Source organism: Balaenoptera borealis (genome assembly GCF_965194805.1).
Source record: "Balaenoptera borealis genome assembly, chromosome: 1".
Lineage (NCBI taxonomy): Eukaryota > Metazoa > Chordata > Mammalia > Artiodactyla > Balaenopteridae > Balaenoptera > Balaenoptera borealis.
Window position 1 is genome coordinate 15,323,657 of NC_138860.1, and position 17,494 is coordinate 15,341,150.

Here is a 17,494-nt window from a genome sequence, read left to right on the forward strand (position 1 = left end):
TTTTTCTTTTTCCCCTTTTCTGGAGGAAGACAGTAACGACTAGGACATTCAAAATCAACAACATATACAAGGAAAATCAGAAAATGACCATGTATGTCAAGGAAAAGGTGCAGGTGCAGAAAAGATCTGAGAAGACCAAAAGTTTATACCTCAGACTGATCCTTGATACAGAAAGAGCCTAAAACAATCAAAAATAAAAATAACAGCCAAAACAATAACAGCAAACAGCAAACCTTGAGAAAGTGGGAGAAGCTGATTTCTAGAGTTAGATTCAAATTTGAAGTTTTCAACAAAGAAAATACAAGGCACACAAAGAAACAGGAAATTATGGCTCATTCAAGAGAAAAAAATAAACAAACAGAAACTGTCCCTACAAAAGACTTGATGGCAGACCTACTGGACAGAGACTTTAAAACAGCTATCTTAAAGATACTCAAAAACTAAAGGAAGATGTTGAGAAAGTTAAAAAATGATGTATAAACAAAATGTAAATATCATAAAGAAATAGAAAACAAAAAGAATTCAAAAAGAAATTCTGGAGCTGACAATTACAATAATTAAATTAAAAATTCACTAGAGGGATTCAAAGGCAGATTTGATCAAGAAGAGAGAATCGTGAACTTGAAGACAGAAAAATAGAAATCATTGATTCTGAGGAATAGAATGAAAATAAATTGAAGAAAAATGAGCAGAACCTAAGGGACCTGTGGGGCACCATCAAATGGAAAAACATGCATTGTAGAAGTCTCAGGAGAAGAAGAAAGAGAAAAAGAGGCAGAGAGAATATTTGAAAAAATAATACCTGAAGGCTTCCCAAATTTAATGAAGATATGCATATAAAATCCAAGAAGCTCAATGAGCTCCAATACACTTAAAAAATCTAACACCAAGACACATTATAATCAAATTTTCAAAGGCCAAAGATAAAGAGGGAATTTTGAAAGAAGCAAGACAGAAGTGACTTGCTACATTCAAGGGATACTCATTAAGATACTTAGCAGAGTTTTCATCAGAAACTCTGGAGGCCAGAAAGCAGTAGGTTAATATATTCAAAGTGCTAAATGAAAAAAAAGAAAGAAAGAAAGAAAAAAAAAAAACCCTGCCAACTGAGAATTCTACACTCAGCAAAACTATTCCTCAAGAGTGAGGGAGAAATTAGACATTCCCAGATAAACAAAGCTGAGGGAGTTTGTTACTACTAGACATGCTCTGCAAGAAACACACAAGGGAGTCCTTCAGGGTGACCTGAATATATATATTCATAGCTCATTTGTGTTTAAATCTTCTTCACACTCTACTCAATTTTATGTTTGTTCTTGGTTATTTACCTATCTTTTTGTCATTCACATTTGTTATCTCTAATTATCAGAGAGGCTCTTATAGCTCTCCTTAAATTAATCTTATTGTGGTAAAATATATAAAGCATAAAATTTACCAAATTAACCATTTTAAAATGTGCAGTGTAGTGATATTAAATATTTTTATTAATGTTGTACATCAACAAACTGGATAACCTCGATGAAATGGACAAATTCCTAGAAAGACAAAACTTACCAAGACTAAATCACAAAGAAATAAAGCATCTGAATAGAACTGTATTAGTAAAGAGATTGGATCAGTAATCAACATCTTGCAACAAAGAAAAGCCCTAGACTTGATGAATTAACTGGTGAATTCTATCAAACAAAATAAGAACTAATAGCAATTATTCTCAAATTTTTCCAAAAATTTGAAAAGGAGGGAACACTTCCTAACTCATTTTATGAGGCCAGCATTACCCTGATATAAAAGCCAGACAAAGACATTACAAGAAAAGAAAACTACAGAACAATATCCCTTATGAACTGATGCAAATATCCTCAACAAAGTACTAGCAAACCAAATTCAGCAACACAATGAAAGGATTATACACCATGAGTAAGGAGGGCTTATTCCTGGATTGCAAAGATGTTTCAACAGACATAAATTGATCAAAGAAATACACCATATTAAGAGGTTGAAGAAAAATGAAACCACATGATGACCCCAAGTGACACAGAGAAACAATATGATAAAATTCAACACCCTTTCAAAATAAAAAAATAAATGAACTGGAAGCAGGAAACTACATCAAAATAATAAAATCCATGTATGAGAAACCTACAGCAAACATCACACTCAATTGTGGAAGACCGAAAGCCTTTTCTCTAGGATCAGGAACAAGGCAAGGACTCCTGCTGTCACCATTTCAACTCAACATAGTACTGGAAGTTCTAGCCAGAAATTAGGCATGAAAGAGAAATAAAAGGCATCCAAACAGAAAAGGAAAAAGTAAAATTATCTTTGTTCACAGATAATATGATCTGTTATGTAGAAAACCCTAAAGATTACACACACACACACACAAAATCATTAGAACTAATAAATGAATTCAGTAATGTAGCATTATACAAAATCAACAAACAAAAATTAGTTGCATTTCTATATATTAACAATGAACAATCTGGAAAGGAAATTATGAAAACAATTATTTACAATAGCATGAAAAGGATACCTAGGAATTAAATTAACCAAGGAAGTGAAAGATTTGTACACTGAAAACTATAAAACTTTGCTGAAAGAAATAAAGGTGACATAAATAAATGGAAACACATCCCCTGTTCATGGATTAGAAGATTTAATATTGTTAAATGTCAATACTACCCAAAGAAATCTAAAGATTTAATGGAATCCTTGTCAAAATTTCAATGACTTTTTTTTGTAGACACAGGAAACTTACCCTAAAATTCATATGTAATCTTAAAGGACTCCAAAATAGCCAAAACAATCTTGAAAAAGAACAAAGCTGGAAGACATACACCTTCTGATTTCAAAACATACTACAAAGCTACAGTAGCTTTGTGGTCCTGGCATAAAGACAGACATATAAACCAATGGAATAGACTAGAGAGTCCAGAAATAAACACTCGCATATATGGTCAAATGATTTTCAATAAGGAAGCCAAGACCATTCAATAGGTGAAGTAGAGTCTTTTCAACAAACAGTGCTTGGAAAACTGGATATTCACATGCAAAAGAGTGAAGTTGACCCTTATCTAACACCATTTACAAAAATTAACTCAAAATAGATCAAAAATCTAAATGTAAGACCTAAAACTATAAAATTCTTAGAAAACAACTCAGGGCAAAAGCTTCACGACATTGGGTTTGGCAATGATTTCTTGCATATGATATCAAAAGCACAAGTAACAAAAGAAAAAATGGACAAATTGGACTTCATCAAAAATTTAAATATTTGTTCACCAAAGACACTATCAACAGATTAAAAAGGTGACCCATAGAATTAAAGAAAATATTTGCAAATCATATACCTGGTGAGGAATAATTATCCAGAATACATATGTAACTCCTAAAACACAACAACAAAAAAATTCAATTAAAAAATGGGAAAATGACTTGAATAGATATTTCTCCAAAGAAGATATACAAATAACCAATAAGCACATGAAAAGATGCTCAATATCACTAATCATTGGGAAAACGCACATCAAAACTACAATGAGATACCATCTTACACACATTAGGAGGGCTACTATAAATAAACAAAAAAAAATAATGTTGGCAATGGTAAAGAAAACAGAACCCTTGTGCACTGTTGGTGAGAATGTAAAATGGTAAAGCTGCTGTAGAGAATAGTATGGCAGTTCCTCAAAAAAATAAAAATAGAATTACCATAAGATCCAGCAATTCCACTTCTGAGTATATACCCAATAGACTTGAAAGCAGAATCTTGAAGAGATCTCTGTACACCCACATTCATAGCAGCATTATTCACAAAAGCTAAAGCATGGAAGCAACCTACGTGTCTATCGACAGATGAATGGATAAGCAAAAGGTGGTATATACATGTAATGGGATACAGCTCAGCTTTAAAAAGAAGGAAATTCTGACATATGCTAAAATATGGATAAACCTGGAAGACATATGCTAAGCGAAATAAGCCCGTAACAAAAAGGTGAATACTTTATGATTTTCCTTATATGAGGTACCTTAGACTGTTAAAAATCATAGAGACAGAAAGTAAAATTATGGTTGCCAGGACCTAGGGGGAAATGTGGGGAAGGGGGATTATTGTTTCATGGGTATAGAGTTTCAGATTCACAAGAAGAAGAGAGTTACGGAGATGGATGGTAGTGAGGGCTGCACAGCATTATGAAAGTATTTAGTATCACTGAACTGAACTGTACATTTAAAAGTGGTTAATATGGTAAATTATATGTTACGTATATTTCATCACAGTAAAAATATTTTTAAAGGAGAGATATGAGATCCTCTCTGAAAAGTAGAGATAAAAAATGTGAATGATAAAAAGATGGATAAATAACCAAGGATAAACATAAAAGTGATTTGATTATCAAAAAGATTTAAGCACAAATGAGCTATGAATATATATATATATACAGTTTACTTGTTTGTTTAGTTAAGTTCAGAAGCAGATGTTTAGGGCAAAGTAGAACGTCATTCAGTAGGAAAGCATGCAGAAAGCAGAACTCTATAATACACGTTCTCTCCACATCAAAGAGAATGACTATCATTTTAAAAGCATAAAATAATTATGCATAGGAAAGAACTAAATCACGTAATAAGGAAGCATATTATGAGAGAAGGTCTAACTACTCTATTTTAATTTAATTCTCCTGCACTTTGGAAATTATATCCTAGGATTCCCGCCTCCACTCCCTGTGCAAAAAAAAAAAAAGAAAAAGAAAGAAAACAACCAATCACAGATGGTATTGCTAAACTTTTTTCAGTGGCTAAGGAAGTAGAAATGATAATAACTATAATCTCATGGTTCCCAAACTGTACAGAAGGGCACCGTGAAACATGATACTTTTCAAGGAAAACACATTCTTGACATCAGCAGGACACAGAGAAAAATATGTGCCCGAGGTAGTTCACAGTTTCAACAATAGATAGCACTACGTTCCTTTCAATAGCATCCTATCTTTGTGAAGCTGGTTGTTCTAGCTGTTGCTGGGATTAAAAAGCAAGGACCACATGAAAACCAAGGTGGAACAGGACAGAAAGAAGCTCTCTTCACACTCATCCCACAATTGGCACTTTCTTGCGCCTCTCTTTCACTTCCTTCTATTCTCATTGTGTCCATCACTCTTGCTGACTGTGTTTTGAGCTCCTTTAAAGGCAGGAATCCTGTCTAATTTTTAAGATGAATTACCTCTGTTAATGCTAAGCTTCTGACTTTGTTTTGCAAACGTGGTGAAACCCCAACCTAAAACAACAGCAGCAAAAACACCACCACAAGTCGCTGGAGGAAATATGCTCAATACTAAGGATCACAAGTTTAAAGAGACAGAAAGTCAAAAGGAACATATCTAGAAAAGAATAATTATAAATATGCAAGGTTTTTTAACTATTAAGAATTGAAAGCAGTGGGACAGACCAAAAATATTTAGCCCAGAGAAGAAAAATCTTAACATAAAAGTAAACAGCTACCACTACTAAGAAATGTAGGCCAGGTTTCCAGTGACCAGACCATCCACTTTTGCCTGAGGTGTAATTCCTAGACTGTGTCTCAGGTGCAAGAACAAGTAGCAAAAAATGGAGCAGAAGCCAATATTTTCGTACAGCATTAGTGGCAGAACCAATAAAAAAATCTCTAAGATTCCATATGTGGTATGTAAAGCTGTCACAATTCTATTATAAACGATGATCTACAACTGACATCCAAAGAACTATGCTGGAATTTCTGTTGCACACAAAATCAATCAATTATATAGCTGATCAGTGAACAACAAATATTAATTAAATGTTCAATGAATCCAGATTGGTGTTTAGACTGTATTTATACACAAAGTCAATTGTGATCGTCCTTTCCCAAGAGCAGCATAAGTACCTACAATTTTACTTTTACTAAAATCCAGAGAGACCAGTGAAACACAGGATACTGAAGATAAAACACACAGGTACAAAGGCTGAATATGTCTTGTTAATCATTAGCTACATCTTGCTTTCCACTACTTGCAAAACTAGTACAGTTGCTGTGGACCCCAGTATTTTATTACTTCTCTCTCTTCCTTAAATATAGATAGCACTGCTCCAGGCATACTTGTTTATGATGATTTGTCCAGACTTGTGGCATTTCCTAACATTGTGACTCATGACAATCTCAGGACACCTCAAGGAGGAAACACATTGTACAATATATTATAGAGGGCTCCTTACCACATGTTCTTAGCAGGCATTTCTTGGGAATTTTGGAAAAGGTAAGGATAGATGATCTTGAAGTAAATACAAAGAAATCATCAATATGTTATGAAATTGTAGGACTGCAGGTGACCTTGAGAAGTCAATTCAAGGCCCTGGAGAATAGTGTTGAGAAGTCAAAAGACACTAGGAGGTAACCTTTGGCTTCCAAGAGTTAAAAATGTGAGAGATGTTGAAATAACTAATGCAACTTAAAGTAGAAAGACAGGAATATCAAATACAGGAGTGATATGCGGTGATAAATAATGATAATAACTGCTACAATATCAATAAACAACTAATAGTAGCACAGTGTCCAGATAATTGGGGGGGGGGGAGGTGGAAGGACATAAATCCCACAATAAATAAGTATAAATCTTCCATTTGCTATAGAAATTACCTGGAAATGTTCTTATGTGGTGAGGCGACCACACATTTTGGTTTAACCAATGTTGTCCTAAATTTTACACTGAAAAGTCCCACATTCTGGAAAAACCCTTAGTCTGGGGTAAACCAGGACTTTGGTCACCTTGCTAGTGATACCACTGCAACAAACTATTGTAAATTTCCCACTGCTAAGATAAGCATATAACTATGTTCAATGATCCAATCAAGGGAAAGAACCCAAATTTCATTTAGTGTAATTTTTTTTTTTCCATTTCTCACTTAAATTCTCCACATTGTACCTAAGCCTTTCTGATGAGTTCTCGGTGGAGAGAGAAATTAAGGAGACAGTGCCCTGCATGATGTTGCCTCCTATACCAGTATCGGGCCGGAGTTCACTTACTTTTGCTGCAGCCCAGTGGATTGTTGATATCCAAATGGCTTGCACTGGGAACACAAGTATCACACTTGGAGCCAGTGACAAATCGTTTACAGAAACACTGACCAGTGACTGAGTGACAGGTTTCATTCAAGGCTCCTGAGACATGACAACTGCAAGGCTGGCATCTGAAAAGACAAATAAACCATCAAAGAGAATAACGTTTCGATTAGTAATTCACAATATAAGTTACAGCTATCAATAACATTGTGGAATAAAATAGTCTGTTTTAGCCAGTATCCTGAAAAGGATTCCTGAGCTAAAAAACACAAAATACAACAAAACAGAAAAAAACACCTTTATCAAAATGCCACTCACGATAAAATCTCTATGAAGCCATCTCTTTGTACATTAATTAATGCCAAGAAAGTGTTATATTGCTTTTTTATATGCCATGATACATCTTATGGTTTATTTCCCACACTAGTTGCTCAATTAAGAACACTGGAAACTTTCCATCCTCACAAAAGCAGTTCTCCTGACAGCTAAAAATTAAGATGAGATACCCATAAAATTATCTCTTCAAGTATCTTTTAAGTTGTGAAATACAAAACTGGGTATGATAATTATTGCTCCCCCTAAAAATCTTGTAATCCTATAGTTTTATAAAGAGTAAAAATTATATAGTTTTCTAAAGACTACATTTTGCTAAGGAAACAGCTTGAGGAAGATATGTTCAAATACTGTTGATGCTTTAATATATGTTAGGTTTCACTTTTTATTTTATGCACTAAACTTATTCACCCAAAATGATTAAAGAATAGAGCATTATTCTGATCTATGAAAAGATACTACTGATATAAATATAATGAAAAAACTTCATTCTGACTTAGATTTCCTGGACCCAAAGTTGATTGTAAAAATCACTGTTTTGGCATTTTGCCATGGTAGAAACTAAAACCTGCTTCCTCAGAATGAATTATTCAAACACTCACTCCATGTCAATGTCACAGATTAGGATAAGCAATTTTGGCACCATGAAGCCTTAGAGAAGCAAAACAGCACACGTAAGAAGCCTACCACCTTTAAACAGAGACTTTCCATAGGGTGCATCTAAAACAAAAGTATGGCTTCCCCTATATTTTCTAATAAAGATGCTGGATGGATAGAGTTACTTCATCTCACTGCAACTTTTATGGTGTGATCTCCTGGGTAATCATTCAAGACCCTTAAAAAAGCCGATAAAAGCTAAAGCTGCTAAATAAGCTGCAAATTTGTTTTACGGACTAATATCACTTTGGGAATAAGTAAAGTACAGTTTGTCTTGAAACCCACTCTACTGTAGTTTGCCCTTTTTATGTCATGATAAAAGGACATGTTTCCCTCCAAACAACTATACTGTATCCTTTATGCATAGACACTGCAGCAGAACTCCATCTCAAATAGATATTTTGTTTAGGTGTTTAAGTATTAGATCTGAAGAAAATTATGCATGGAAATTAAAATGGAATTACAGAAGCAACAAAATATTTAATTTGCTCCTAACTTCATTATATGCTATTACTTAGAGTATATTGTTCGTCGGCTTTTAACGTAATATTGGTAAGCATAAGCAATAAGAGACAAGCTTCTCTCAATGCATATATATATCACTGCACCACTCATGAGTAAGTGTCTCTCGAGTATTTCAGCTTTTATTACCATTCACTCATGAGACAATCACATTTATTTTACATACAGTACATTTAGAGTAATAGTTTCCAGTGTATAACATAATTCCTTTCCTTGATGGAGATCTATTTTCTTCACATTAACTGCTACATGCTTAACTCCAAGGCAGCTCTGTCAATATACATGGGATATTAAGTTCCAAATCCAAACGGAATAAATAAACCAGTTCTTAGGAAAGCATGCAGTGTTTTGAGTAACTAAATGTGACTCTTCCTGATTTCATAGTCTTCTTATCCGAGCCATTGTTATATGCAACTTCTCTGACTTCTTATAATGGCTTGACTTTAGTAAGAGAGATTTTTACCTGGATGAAGTTCATAGGAGACTTTTCTGAATATTATAGTTTGTTTCTAGCCTAAAGGACGCTGGGGATAATTTTGTAATTAAGGTTTAAGTAAAATGATTCCTGTAAATTTCTCAGCCATTCAAATATAATTTTAAACATTTCCAAGACTCTTTAGCAGATAAGCTACAAGTTTGATGTCATTTTATAAGTTATCCTTCCTCAAGAGCACCTCCTAAGTGAAATACATTTCACGTTTATTAAAACAAAATTATACATAATGAAGGAAAAGACATTTTACGCTTAGAAAGAGAAACACCAAACTAAGATGAATTGTGATATTGATTTTGTGAGGATAAATGGTTTTTGTAATATTAATATAAAGAAACCTTTATTACACTGACTCTCCTGGTACAGCTAGGGCTTCTCCCGCAATCTGTTTAAAATCTTCATTTTTCATCCTTATGGGAAAACCTCACTTGCTAAATGGATTTCATAAAGAGTAATCTGTCAAGATTTATATAGATAAACAATTTGTGATGTTTATTGACCAGTTCATTATGGTTACCATTACAGTTCTGTTTGGGCCCTTACATAACTTAGTGTTTACTGGATAGAATGGGAAAGAAGTTAATTAGCTTCTGTCTCTTAAATCACAAATCTCATATATTTTCCTTTCCAGAGAGCTTCTTCCAGTTGTGCAAACAGTAAGAGAAAGAGTTATCCTACTTATTACTATTGCGGAAACATCACTATGAATGAAGGGAGTGAGTTTCAATACTGTATCCCGTTGTCAGAAACTTCATCATGTGAGGAAGAGCTACCACAATAGGACGCCCATGGATACGGTCCAGGATATAGATAACTTTACTGACGTTTCTCTTTGGACACCTCTCTTCTGTCTGGAGCCTCAACTCATGGGTAACATCAAATTGAGTTAAAGATATTGACTGACATAAATAACATTCACTGAGGGCTAATTATCTCCCAGGACAGGACTAGGCATTGAACACATAAGGATGAATAAGATAGAATTGTCCCTGTCTTCAAGGAGCCCTCAGTCTAGTGAGAAATGAAAACATGGAAAGAGCATTAATAAAGATGTGTACAGACTCTTTGGGAACACAGAAAAGGACCGACTACCTACTCTGGTGGAAAAGGATGGGGAGAGGGAAAGAAGTAGTAAGAAGGAATCCTGGAAGAGAGTGTTTGGACTGAATATTAAAAGATGAATAGGAATAAGCCAAGCCAACCAGGGAGGGGAGAAAAGAGAGAGATAAGACACAGCAGGAGAGGCTGTGAAATTTTAAGCAATTCAAAAATTTTGGATATAAATTCCAAACAGGAAGGTGGTGACAGATAAAGCTGGACAGGTAAGCAGAGGTAAGATATTGCTAGATTAGGTGCAATGGTGACAGTGGTAGGAGCAGGATAGATTTAAGAAATGTTTAGTATGTAAGATCAGTAGGATGGGGTGGACAGATTGAAAAGAGACGTGAAGAAGGAAATAAGGGCATGGGGTTACTCCCGGTTTTCTAATTTGCTGATGGGTGGATGATGGGGTTATCATATAGCATAAAGAACGAAGGAGGAAGACACCTCCAATTGCTGAGAGATTTTAGTCAAGGATTCTTAATAATCATTAAGAATAGAAGAGGAAGAGGCTTCAAGGCAACTTGGAGAAATTGGACAAAGAGTTTTCTTCCATCAGTCCTTAGCACAAAGACTAGCAACCAGTAAGCGTTCGATAAATATCGTTGAATAAATGAATGAATAAAGCCCTAGAAAAGCTTTAGACTTAGGACACCACAGATAAATCTAAATGTGACACATAGCTTTAATAACAATGTAACTCCTTTGAGCCCTTTCTGATTGGCATAGCTCTCCCCCTGGCTAACCTCTCCCCAAGGAAGGGGCCACTCTTTAAGGGCTGGCCTTCTATTCTGACTCCCTAAGGCCAGAAGAGTTCTTGGTTCAGTCCTTTTGTGCAGGATCCCATGAGTGCCCTCCAGAGGAGTTTGGTTTTCCCCTGGTTAAGATTCTATCCCATCTCTGCAGTGGACGTGTGGTCTGAGGTTCCTAGTTTCCCTTTCTTCACAGCCAACTAGTAGCACCAGATTCTCTTAGATCCAACGTCCAGAATTATAAGAGAGGGATGTGGGGCTTGGAGATCCGTGTGTGTGTGAGCTGAAAGCCGTATCACATGGCTTATTGGAGAGCAAGTGAGCAGTGCTGTCTCATCAAGGAGGGAGGGGTCTGCAGTGCTCAGCACCCCCCCCCTCCCGGTGAAGTCTTCCTACAAGTAAAGGGACTCATGAGAACTGGACCTGGGCAGTGACTCCCTTGCATCTAGACAACAGTGCCATCTGAGTCCAGGGTGGGGACATTCCTGTCATCTGAAGAAGAGCTCGCTAAGCACAGTCCTGTAGTTGGGCCTCTGCCACTTTCTCTTTTGTTGGCACTCCACCTAATCACAGGGAATGTAGGCCACGTCCAACATGCTAGTCACCAAGACCAGACATTTAAAAGGAAAAGAAATCCCAGAAGACTCACTATATTAACAGTAACACACATGTTTATGTCTAGAAGCTCTAGTGTTCCTTTCCTTAACCTCCTCATTATATGAACATGATAACTTTGAGGTCTGAAAGCAGAGTCAAATTCTTAAAGTGCTCTCAGGGAGAAGCAAGTACACTAATTCTGTGACCCCAGAAGGCAGAAAGTAAGGTCGGTCAAGAAAGTCACAGGAATGAAATTTTTGCTTAATATGAAGAATAAGATTAGAGTTGTTGGAAATAAAGATGATCTGTTTCAGAGACAATAAGCTCTTTTTAGTCCCATGTTTTCAGCAGAAGCTGAATGATCAGTTATCCTTAAAGGTGATTTATGTAGAAAAATGTATACGGTACAGTTTAACCAAAGTTACTTTTAAGCTCCTTTCCAAATCTATAGAGTTACGATTCTACAATGCTTGGTGGGATTAAGTAACTTGCTCAGGGCTCACTGACTCTGGTTACAGACTCAGCAATCTTTATCTAAAAGGACCAGACTAAATATTTTAGGCTTTGTGGCCAAATGACCTCTGGGGCAACTCAACGCTGCTGTAGTAGTGTGCAAGCAGCCATAGACAGTATGTGAAGATTGAGTATTACTGCGCTCCAATAAAATTTTATTTCCATAAACAGGTGGCAGGCCAGGTCTGGTCCACAGGCCACAGTTTGCTGAACCCTGGTGTAGTAGGTTGAATTATTACCCCCCAACAATGTCAAAGTTCCAATCTCCAGAACTTGTGAATATGCTACCTTACTTGGCAAAGGAACTTTGCAGATTTGAGATGAAGAGATTACCCTGTATTATCTGAGTATCTAATGTAATCACAAGAGTCCTTATAGGAGACAGACAAGAAGGTGAGAGTCAGAGAGAGAAGATGTAAGAACATAAGCAGAGATCAGAGAAGACAGAAAACACTACTGTGCTGGCTTTGAAGGTGAAGAAAGGAGCCATGAGCTAAGGAATGTGGGTGGCATCTAGAACTGGGAAAAGCAAGGAAGTGGGTCTTCTCCTGCTGTCCAAGATAAACGTAGGCCTGCTGACACCTTGACTTTAGCCCAATGAAACTAACTTAGGACTTCTGGCTTCCATAACTATAAGATAATAAATTCATGTTGTTTTAGGCCACTAAGTTTGTAGTAAATAATTATCATAGCAGGAATAGGACACAAATAGGCCTGGTCTAGTAGAACAGCCATAATTGGAACCTAAACACCTTGATGCCAACACTGTTATTCCTATTATATCACATTGAATAAATGCTACTAGTTTATAAAAACTGACATTTCTTAGAGAGCCATACAGAATCTGTATTAAAGGAGAATATATCATCTAGTGGTCACGGTAGATTGCAAAAATGACCACAATTCTTCACCTCTCAGTTTATGAAGGTCCTTTGCAACTAACTGTGCAATTCCTTCCATCAAAAAGTAGAGTCTAAAAAAAAAAAAAAAAAAAAAAGTAGAGTCTATTTCTCCACCTCTGAATATGTGCTGGCCTGTGACTTGCTTTGGCTAACAGACTAAGGCAAAAGTAACTTTGTGGCAGTTCCAAGCATAGGTCTCAAGTGTCCAAGCACCTTTCTGCTTTCTCTTCGGGAACTCATCCACTCCCTCATGAGTGAGCCCTGGCTAGGTGGCTAGCTGATGAGAGGCATGTGGCCCTTTAACCCCATCACCCTAGATAAGAACTAGCTGTCTAACAAAGAGTCACAGAGGAGAATGAATCTGTGAGGAACATTCCCCAACATTCCACTGTGATACCACCAAAGGACAAGAAAGTTATCTGCTTCCCTTTGAAGTCATTGATCTGGTTCTCAGAAAAAGAGACCAATTGAGATCCCTTGGAAATATACATGTGAAAAGATGGCCAGACCAAATCTTTAACTTAGTGGTGAAATGGAGAACTTGTGCAGTAAAACCAAAAGTAATCTGGTCACAGAAGAATTTTACTTTATGTTTTAGAAGTCTGAGCCTTTTGATTCCCCGGCCAGCCTAGATCCCAATTCCCTACCATCTGAGGGAAATCACAGTTCATTGTGTGTCAGCTGGTCAGTAGGAGACACACAGTGATACTTCTAGCTCCTTAAGGCTAAAAAATGACAATATACCACTAATGAATGAAAAGAAAAGAAGTCAGTATGGAAAAAATATTTAGGGGATTGTGAGGTTCGGATGGTATGTGAGAAAATGGTGGTGCCCCAGATAAACTGGAGCCGTCTTGCGGGCTGTGGGAAAGAGGACTCGTAGTTACAAGTCAACTTGCGGACAGTGCCAGGGAGTGCACTGTGTCAAATACGGGTCTCAACTACCCACTGAGACAAACTGAATGTGGCCCATTTTTGTCTCATTGTTTTTGGTTTAGACAAATATGATATACTTTTATTTATTTATTTATTTATTGCTTTATTGATTTTTTCAGTGGGCAGACTTTTTTTGCTTCATTGTTTTCAATACTGATTAAATCACGTTTGCCTTATGTGTCCAAGGTAAATGGAGTGATTTTTGCACTTGGATCAGCTTTTTAAAAACACATTGCCCTTTTTTGTGATAGGGCGCTTTTGAAGAATGGACTACTTGGAAGAAAACAGGCAAATGATTTTCCAGCTTGTTACTGTTGTGTTTGGTGCATTTTTTGTCACTGTTGCTGTAGTTTAGGGTCAGGCCCTATTTTATGTTATTTATTTTGCCCTTGGGAGTATTAAAAAAAAAGTATATAAAATAAGCCAAGAGAAAAATATAGCAAATAGAGCTGTGCACAATAAAGAGAAGATGGAGTAGGGTAAGGGATATGTGTGAACTTCACGGAGGGGTTAAGTAAAATCCCCTGAATATATAAATGGAAAAAGCAGATGAGAAAGTCAATTTATTTTCAAAATCAATGAAGAGATACAATGATACTTGTATCTTCTCCTTGCTTAAAAATAAAATACTTATAATCTTTGTCCAATTCTGGAAATTAATGAAATAAATTTATACTTATAAGTACCTACAAGGTACATTCAAAGGTACATTCAAATGATTTTAGATGGTTTTCTTTCTTTTTTAAAAATTTTAACATCAGGGCACAAATAGTTATTTTCCTAACTGCATGTCTGTATACATTTAGATTACGAGTGGATTTTTTTCCTTCAGGAAACAAAAATTCCTTATACTAGATGGAATCCCATATGTTGTAGCCATCTTTGTACACATTTTCAAAATAGTCAGTGTTAGTATATATACACAAGAACAACCAGAAGTCAACAAAGAGATTTCAATATCATTCAGGAAAGGAATGGAAAACATAAAAAGAATAAAATCCATTTTTATCTCTTCTCAGTGAGGAGCAAAAGTATAAATTCAAGCAATTCTCATTGTCACATTTTGAAACATCTTTCTCTATAACCTTCTGTGCTAGAGGATTTCTTCTCTATCATTGATGTTAAAGTGAAATGCGACAGTAGAATTCATCAGTGGAAAAGAAGGGTCAACTCTAGACAAGGGCATTCCAGATGACTGATTTAACAAGGGACAAATCCTGCTGATTTCTTTGGGCCCTATGTGGTTAAGGGAAGCTTTATTTATTTCAGAGAAGCTGCATTACACATGGTGGCTCTTGCTTTCAATAGCTCTTTCCAGCAGCAGCGTATGCTAATACCAAGAGCCAACCCTGCCCAATCTGAGAGCATCCTGAGTTGCACGTGGGTGGTACAGACTTGAATAGTTATTTTAAGATTTATATCCCTTTCACTAAGATGATGATGGCATGAGACTTTTATTTTTTAAATTTTTGGCAGAGGTGAGGAAAGTAATGCAAATGAGAATTTTTTCTGTGTTGGTTATATTAAGAATGGGATGCATGAGAGGCATGCAAATGTAAAACTCAGAGAGACAACTAGCCATAGGCCTAGAGCACATAATGGAAATCTGAAGATGTGATAATATATTTGAAAGTCACTTACAGGCTTGTAGAGGTTGAAATCATAGATGCTGATATGTAAGTTGAAGGGCCAGATTAAAGAATACTAATCATCAAAAGAAATAAAAAACAAATCAGAGAAGCAGAATCTTGGGAGTCAAAGGAAAAGATGATTTTAAGAAAAAGGGTGAACAATAAAATAATTAGCACACTGGAAAACCATTAGTCATAAAAAGCAATCATAAATTAATTTTACTTTCATCTTTCACTGATCCTTTAAATATATCATATGGGGCTAATTCCCCTGTCTGCCACCTGGATATAAAGTGAGTCAATTGTATGGCATTTCTGGTCTTTCTTAGGTAATAGAAAGTCCTACAGTTACTTTAAGTTGCAAAGCATGGGTTCAACAAGAAGAACCAAACTGGAGGCATCAGATTTCCTGGTTTTAAAAAATATTACAAAGCTATTGTAATCAAAACGGTATGGTACTGGCATTAAAAACAGACACACAGACGAATGGAACAGGATAGAGAGCCCAGAAACAAATCCATGCATATCAGTCAACTGATCTTCAAAAAGGGTATCAGGAGCACACAATGAAGAAAGGATGGCCTCTTCAATAAATGGTGCTGGCAAAACTAAATATTCACATGCAGAAGAATGAAATTGGACCCTTAAATCCTCATACACAAAAATCAACTCAAAATGGATTAAAAACTTAAAGTTAATATCAGAGTCTAAAACTACTAGGAGAAAACATAGGGAAAAAGCTTCTTGACATTGGTCTGGGCAATAATTTTGTGGTTATGACACTAAAGCTCAGGCAAAAAAGCAAAAAGAGATGAACTAAAAAGCTTTTGCACAGCAAAGCAAATAACCAACAGAGTGAAAAAAGACAACCTATAGAATGGGAGAAAATATTTGCAAACCATCTATCTGATAAGGGGTTAATATCCAAAATATATAAGAAACTCATACAACTCAATAGCAAAAAACTCCTAATTTTAAAAAATGAGCAAAGGATATTTATAGACATTTCTCCAAAGAAGACATGCAAATGGCCAACAGGTACATTAAAAGGTGCTCAACATCATTAATCATCAGGAAAATGCAAATCAAACCACAATGAGATATCACCTCACATCTGTTACAATGGCTATTATCAAAAAGCTAGGTGTTGGTGAGGATGTGGAGAAAAGGGAAGCCCTGTACACTACTGGGAATGTAAGTTGGTACAGTCACTATGGAAAACAGTATGAAAGTTCCTTAAAAAACTACAAATAGGACTATCATATGATTCCAGCAATCCCACTTCTGGGTATATATCCAAAGGAAATAAAATCAGGATCGTGAAGAGGTATCTGCACTCCTATGTTCACTACAGCATTATTCACAATAGCCAAGATAGGGAAACAACATAAATGCCCATCAATGGATAAATGGATAAAGAAAATATGGCATGTGTGTGCGTGTGTGTGTATGTGTGTGTGTACTTCCTTACTTGACTCAATATAATTATGAGTCACCTAATAAGTAAAGATATACAATTGTATTTATATGACACTTGTCATAAGTCTTTTTTTGCTTTGAACTCACACTTATTCTGGATATTTTACGCTATAGAAGCTACCAGCTTTTCAAACTTTGGCTCTATCTCCTAGACTACAACCCGCACTCATCCCTTTTATTTTACTGAGTTCTGCTTTCCTAATTTTAACCTTGGCACCTTCTAATAATGTATTTGTTGTTGTGGTGGTGGTGGTGGTGGTGTTGATGATGATGATGATGTATTTTATACCTACTTTTCTGGCTCTTCCTATTCCTCATCAATTTAGGTTAACATTTCAAGCCAGCTTTTAAACCAGGGACCCTGATTCCCACATTAGCCAGTCCTACTGCAGGGTTATAGATGATAGAACACTATCCGTAAGCAATTCTTGGTCCTGGATTAGATTGGGGTGGGTAGATAAATGGGGGAGAAGCAGAATGGGGTGAAGATCAGCCTGAGTTTACAAACACTG

General features: G+C 36.0%; 1 protein-coding gene across 1 annotated transcript in view; it reads right to left on the reverse strand.

The window, feature by feature from the left end:
- USH2A (usherin) overlaps nucleotides 1-17,494 on the reverse strand; it is a 783,103-nt gene that overhangs the window by 586,804 nt on the left and 178,805 nt on the right. The window contains exon 14 of the mRNA XM_082362477.1: nucleotides 7,031-7,194. Within this exon, the coding sequence (XP_082218603.1) occupies nucleotides 7,031-7,194 (164 nt within the window). The remainder of the gene's footprint in view (nucleotides 1-7,030; nucleotides 7,195-17,494) is intronic.